The 6,647-nt window shown below is 45.5% G+C and overlaps 2 protein-coding genes across 2 annotated transcripts; both read right to left on the reverse strand.

The window, feature by feature from the left end:
• Nucleotides 1-898: 898 nt before the first annotated feature.
• LOC129759098 (uncharacterized) lies at nucleotides 899-4,295 on the reverse strand. The gene is made up of 4 exons (XM_055756518.1): nucleotides 4,151-4,295; nucleotides 1,858-1,945; nucleotides 1,688-1,783; nucleotides 899-1,633 (listed from the first exon to the last, which is right to left on the reverse strand). Exons 1-4 carry the CDS (start codon nucleotides 4,293-4,295, stop codon nucleotides 931-933), a joined length of 1,032 nt encoding a protein of 343 aa, XP_055612493.1. The 3' UTR covers nucleotides 899-930.
• Nucleotides 4,296-4,355: 60 nt separating this feature from the next.
• LOC129759097 (uncharacterized) lies at nucleotides 4,356-5,129 on the reverse strand. Its single transcript, XM_055756516.1, has one exon. It carries the CDS (start codon nucleotides 5,127-5,129, stop codon nucleotides 4,356-4,358), a length of 774 nt encoding a protein of 257 aa, XP_055612491.1.
• Nucleotides 5,130-6,647: the final 1,518 nt, after the last annotated feature.

Genomic DNA, 6,647 nt, shown 5'->3' on the forward strand with positions numbered 1-6,647 from the left:
TCCGCATGAGTAACTAATTGACTACAATTAGAGCCAGCACATCTCTCACTGGAACATAGGGTGGTTTTCCTCGGGCCCTAAGGGGTCTATAAAATTCGTTTTAGCGACAAGATGGACCTTACACGACCAAACAATATGCTCAATGTCGTGGTAACCTAGGCCGCAACCACACAAATTTCTGCCAGCAATATCAAAACGATAGAGTATCGCGTCTAATGAATAATGATTGGACATGAGACGGGAAAATATACGAATAAAATCCCGAATCAAGTTCAATCTATTAAACCATGGTTTAAGGCTTACCTTTGGGATAATCGAGTGGAGCCACCGACCCAACTCATCCTCGTCCCATTTGCGCTGCCAGTTGACAAGAGAGTTTCTCCGAACCAAATAAAATATGATCTTTTAATTTTTCTTATTTTAGTGAAGTTAAATTAATTTTTTTAAATAAGGCGAATAGCTTTTTCTATGAGTGTGTAATCCCACAGTTCATTCGCCCATTTCCCCTCAAAATTTCGTCGCGAACAAAAAGGCCAATAGTTATTTCGAGATAGAAAAAGGGCATTGAAGTTTTTGAAATTTGTTTTCCAGGAAGAGGAGATGCACACATCAGTATTTATAAGATCGTTGAATGTGCTAATGTTTTAATGTGACCATTTGAACCCGCTTTCAAGCCAAAATTTTATAAGAAGAAAAAGTTGTTGGCTGAAGGAAAAGAAGAATGAATTTTTCTTCTTCTTTGCCAGGCTCCGGCTAGCTCATTAAATATGCCAACAGGGAACTTGTGGTGATTTCCGAATGAGATCACGAAAAATATAAAACTTTAATGTTCATTTTATAACATTGCTTTAGCAAATCATTTTTATTTTACTTTTGGCTCCGATGGCCCATAGTCGAAATTATTGTGGGTAAATGGGTAAACAAACAACATCAATTCATAATTTCCGACTTACGTGCAAAACTGCATTTTGTCGCACTCGGTGGATGGCTCGCTGACCCGGAGTTTTTCTGTGCGTCGATCTCCTGCTGCCCTGCTGTCATCCTCGGACCAAACATCACGCTCGCCACCAGGCAATGCGCCTCCGGGGACCGGCTAACACACCCCGGTGGCTCACGGAGCAAGCGAACGTCTATCGCTGTTGCTGCTTGAGTAGCTGCGAGTTTCCGAAACCCGCCACCAGGTGTCGTGATTGCCTCGCCCGATGAACGTTCTGGATTCTGGCCACCAGATGTCGTAACGGTCACCATTGGCAGCTCACACACCAACAAATCACTCTGATTTTCCGGGAACAAAATGACTTCCACGGCCCGGCCGGAGTCGATCGTGGCTCGACTGAGAACGACGGCCGGTTGCTGCTGGATCTCTTGGGTGATGGAGATACACCAGGCGATTCCTTCTGGACGGTAGGCGAACCTTCTCGAAACCACGCTGAGTCCGGAAACCACAACTTTTCCTCGTTTCTTGCCACTGATGGCTTCGCGAGGAGACTTCCCGCGTGACTGGGCGATTCCAACGATGATTGCAGATCTGGTTCCTCCTTGTTGGCGGTGTCGTCGAGGCCTTCTGCTCCGTTGCCGCCCCACAGTCGAAACCGAAGAGAAAAAGGGAAGAAAAAAACAGAAAAGAAGAGCCCTGGAGGCGTTTGCCGTTAGGAGATGCTTTTGTCCGGGTTAAATTCTCTCTTACCCTTGTTTAAGGGGCTCTTCCGGCAGCACGTTGGTTTTTCTTCCGGCCTTTTTGCCGCTATCTCTACTGGCTTTTTGTGTGCCACACTTGCTTGAGCTACGGACGCGAGGGGAACGCAAAACGAAGTTTATTAGATTCGTGCGTCGAAACTTTTTATTCACTCAACTCACCAGATTTTTCGTCGCTTGGTGGCCTCGTGTCTGGCAGTTCCTCCTACCCGCTTGGGGCTATCTGCTCTACGTGTGCTCGGCTCACTGACTTATGACACAATGTCAGATCTTTTGCGGAAATCGTGCACGTTTCTTTTCTTTTTTCTCTTTCGGCTTTTTTGTTTATTTCTCAAGGGTTGGCAACTACAGGGTGGTTCGTATGATTTACCCAATTTTGTTTACCCAATATACACTGAGTGTATTTTTGAATCGACTTTTTAATTTGCAATGTTTTGAACATTTATTCCGAATTGGCTTAAGCACATAATAAACCAAGTATAATATATAATTGTTACACAGCATTGCCACAACAGAAAATTTTTTTCATGAGACGGTGTAAGGCGGCTCATGAAAAAAATTACAACTTTCTCGGAAATTGGTCGGAGATTATATTGATCAGAAGGCTTGAGCTAAACTCAAAATACTTATCAGCTAACTTAGTTGCGTGGCCCTAAAGGCACACCAGAAGTAGTGCACATAGTACAAAACGAAAATACTTATTCTAACCAAAGTAATACCAGCGAATTCTGGCAAATGGTGATCAAGATTGCGTCACCAAAGTGTGACAAAGTCACCGACCAATATCTTGAACTTGCTTCTCTCAAAGAATTTCTGCTGCAGCAAACACGCAGAAACGATCAAAAATCTTTAGTAAGCAAAAGGGTTTAGATCGAACGATGATAACGAAACTAAACGATACTATGTACAAGTATTTACAGAGAAACATGATGGTTTTATTTACAGGTTCGTGGTAATTCGCAGAGTTCCAGGTAAAGGAGGATTTAGTCTCCTAAATCAGAAAGAGCCCAGAGTAGAGGTTTTACCGCACCTCCAATTCGCGTTCCTTTTGAATTTTCTTACTAACCCCCGAAAATTTCTACGAATGTTTGTATTTGGATTTTTTGGATAATAAGAGTTATTGATAGAGAAAGTAGCTTCAAATCCTCTACGTAGTACAAATACAAAGAGATTGTGATGGTTGTCGCTTTCGGTATGCACGGTTTGTCTCGTCCGGCGAACGGTTTCTTCTTCTTCAGTACTTCTTTCTATTCGTCATCGGTTTGTAGTCTTCATGGTTGTGTGTCAGTTTGTCACGATCTGAGAACGGCTAAGTGTTGTTGCTCTTGATTTCTTGTTCTGTCAAGCTTGGTTTTTTCCTGTATCAATGATGGTTGTGGTACTCGTTAACATTTTCTGGTGGAGAGGTAGTTGCAGAGAATTTTGTTGCTCATCACACCATTTGTGTTGTTTTCGGAGATTTCTCGTTGTTGATCGGCATGGCCATGTTCACATAGCTTGAGATTTTAGTGCGTGGTGCTTTCGGCAGTTTGCGAGAGTCGATATGGAAGTAGCGACCGTCATAATGTCTACCCCTCACAACTTCTGCGCAAAACTCCGTAGGTGCTTAACTCTTTCGCCCGTTTTGAAGTCCTGATTATCGTATCGACAGCAGCGACTTGGTGTTTGGAGCTACTGTACTTGAATTTCCCGTATTCCAATATCCCGAGCCTGAAGGGGCTGGTTCTGCCTTCGAAGTTTCCTTCAGTTCGTATAGGTTGAAGGTTGGGTGTTGGTTAAGTTGTCAGTTTGTCACGGTCTGAGAACGGATGTGTATTCTTGATTTTTGTGCTTCGTTCTATCAAGCTTGGTTGATTGCTGCGTTAGCATGATTGTGGTATTCTTGAACATATTCAGGTGGAGAGTTGGTTGAGAGATGGTTGTTGCTCGTCACACCTTGGATGTTGTGTTTGGAGCTGTGCTCGTTGTTGACAGGCTTTGCCTTGTGTACATAGCTTGATTAAACGGGCGTGTGGCTTTCGACAGTTAGCGAGAGATAGTCGATCTGGTAGTAGCGGCCGTCATGATGTCTACTCCTCACAACTTCTTCGCCTAACTGTATTCCGTGGTGCTGAATCCTCTTTTTCGATGTCCTGACAATCCTTTCAATTGCAGCGACGTGGTATTTGGAGCTGCTGTACTTGACTTTCCGAGCATTCCAATATCCCAAAGCTGAATGGGTTCTCTGCGATGGTGTGTAGCGCCTGACTACGGTAGCTCACCAGTGCTACTATCCCCAGCGCTGCTACGCTGCTTCACGATGACAGGATTGCCTTCTGGACAATAAGTGGCGGCAATCCCACGCAAGGTTGCCGGCCCTCTCCAAATTCTTAAGAACTTCCTGGCAGAGTTCTTAGAGTCCATCCAGCCGACACTGGTCCCACGCAAGGCCGTTGTCTCCTTCATAAACGCCTACTTCGTTGTGTTCGTCGGTGTGCTAGCGACGAATTAGCATCAGCTGTGTTCCGTTGAGTTGTTTGAATTGAAGAATTCTGCAAATTTGCTCCGAGTTGTTGGGGGCGAGGTTTCAAAGATGATGTTGGTCCTTCAGCCTTCTCCATTACGTGTTTTGTGCTCTAAGTGAGCTTGTGGTCAGCGTTGTTGCTTACATAGCTTGAAACTTAATCTGCTTTGATATCTTTCGCGTGATAGCGTCCGCGTTTCCCGCTCGAGACATCTTCTAACTCATACAGATTCGCACCTAGCACATTTCGAATAACTGCTGGCACGAACTTCGGATTCAGCTTTTGATTGACATGATCTGCTTTCGATGACAGGTTGAACTTTCTTCTCCATACTACATCACCAACCTTGAAATCTATTGTGCGCTTCCTTAAGTTGTATCGCTGCTTGGAGTCTTCGTGACCTTTCTTGATCCTCTTCGTGATAAACTCTTGGATTCGCTTGATTCCTGACAGTCGTAGATCCTGTGTGATCTTCGGATCATCTGCGGTGTTCAAGTGTTGTTGTGCGTAGAGATCAGTGTGTAGAATCAAATCACGACCAAAATTCGCGAAGTGCGGGCTAACTCCAGTGACTTCATGCTTCGCGCTGTTGATTGCTGCGGTGATCGCCGGTAGATTCTCATCCCAGCAGCGATGATCTTCATCTATCAGCGAGCGGATGCATGTGGTCAATACTCGGTTGATGCGTTCGGCGTTGTTCACTTGAGGACAGTAGAACGCAGTTCGCATGTTGATGATCTTGTGGCGTGCCAGTAACGATTTGAATGCGGCTGATTCGAACTGCTTGCCATTGTCGGAAAGTATGATCCTGGGTCGTGAAAACTTTAGAAACACCTGTTCTTCCAAGAAGCGTACCATACGGACTGAATCTGCTGCTCTCATCGGTTGCACTATAACGTACTTCGTTATCCAATCTACTACGACAAACATGACAGTGTTTCCCTGCTTTGAGCGTGTCAGAGGACCCACGAAGTCCACCGAGATCAGCCCCATGGAACTTTAGCTGGTTTGGCGTTGCCCATTTGTGGCATCATCTTCGTGTTCGGCGCCTTGCTAGCTTTACAAGTGTCACAACTTCGAACAAAACGGCTGACATCGTCCTGCATTTTGGGCCAATAGAAGTGGGTTTGGATTTTGTTCAACGTCTTGTAGAATCCCAGGTGAGCTCCTGTTGTAGAATCGTGAAACCTTTTGATTACTTCCCGCCGACTTTCAAGTGGAATTACCTTCTTCCATGTGTGTGTAGTGACTCCGGTTTCATCGCGACATCGACAGTTCTTGTACAACTCTCCGTCGATCGTTCTGAAGTCTGGATACTTGTCCTGTTCTTTTGTGACCCGCAAAACAAGTTCTTTGTACCAGGTGTCCTTCGTTTCGTCCTTGGTGAGCGTAATTGTGGCGACTGCTCTCGACAAGGCGTCCGGAACCACGTTGATTGTACCCTTTCGGTAGCGAATCTCGAAATCGAAGGCATTCAATCTGAGTATCCAGCGACTAAGGAGTGCCGTCGGATTCTTCATCGACTTTAAATAACTCAATGCGGCGTGATCGCAATGCACGATGAACCTTACTCCTTCCACGTAACCGCGAAACTTTTCTATGGACCTTATCACCGCCAAGCATTCCCGTTCTGTGGTCGAATACTTCCTCTCCGATGCTGACAACTTTTGGGAGAAGTAGCATATGGGATGTTCCTCGTCGTCAATCTCTTGGGTGAGCACAGCTCCAATAGCGACATCGCTAGCATCACACGCGATCGCGAACGGCTTTGAATAGTCCGGCATAGCAAGAATCGGTGCGGAGACTAACATTGACTTCAGCTTCAAAAATGCCTCTTCTGCTTCCTTGGTCCATCGAAATCTAACCTTGGTCCGGGTGAGTTCCGTAAGTGGTGCTGCAACCTTGGCAAAGTTATGGATGAAGCGACGGTACCAATTGCAGAGGCCCAAAAATCGCTGCAACTCCTTTCGCTGAGTGGGAACCGGAAACTTCACTATGCATTCAACTTTTTCATCGTCGACTTTCCAACCCTGCTCGTTCAAGACATACCCTAAGTATTTGATCTCCTTCCGGCAAAACATCGACTTTTCCTTGGATATTGTTAGGTTTGCTATTCTCAGCCTTCGAGCGACTTCTTCCAGTGTCTTCAGATGCTCCTCAAAGTCTTTTGAACAAACCACGATGTCGTCGAGGTAGTGAAACACGTGCGGTACCATGTCGGCGAAGATGTGCGTCATTACTCTCGCCAGCGCTTGACTAGCTGTGCATAAACCGAAAGGAACAACGCGAAACTGGAAATGACCGCGAGAGGGTACTGTGAATGCGGTCAGTGGACGAGAGTCTGGATGCAATGGAAGCTGCCAAAATGCGTCCTTCAAATCGATGGTCGAGATGTATGTACAACCGCTTAAGTTGTTGATGATTGACGAAATTTGGGGAATTGGGTAG

Source organism: Uranotaenia lowii, unplaced genomic scaffold (assembly GCF_029784155.1).
Source record: "Uranotaenia lowii strain MFRU-FL unplaced genomic scaffold, ASM2978415v1 HiC_scaffold_1017, whole genome shotgun sequence".
Classification (NCBI taxonomy): domain Eukaryota; kingdom Metazoa; phylum Arthropoda; class Insecta; order Diptera; family Culicidae; genus Uranotaenia; species Uranotaenia lowii.

Bases quoted from the DNA above. Each gene is read 5' to 3' on its own strand.
- LOC129759097 (XM_055756516.1), bottom strand. From the start codon at position 5,129: ATGTTTGTCGTAGTAGATTGGATAACGAAGTACGTTATAGTGCAACCG.
- LOC129759098 (XM_055756518.1), bottom strand. From the start codon at position 4,295: ATGGAGAAGGCTGAAGGACCAACATCATCTTTGAAACCTCGCCCCCAA. The intron at 1,946-4,150 runs GTAGGCGTTTAT...TTGTGTCATAAG, and splicing joins ACACCGACGAACACAACGAA to TCAGTGAGCCGAGCACACGT. The intron at 1,784-1,857 runs GTGAGTTGAGTG...TCGCGTCCGTAG, and splicing joins ACCAAGCGACGAAAAATCTG to CTCAAGCAAGTGTGGCACAC.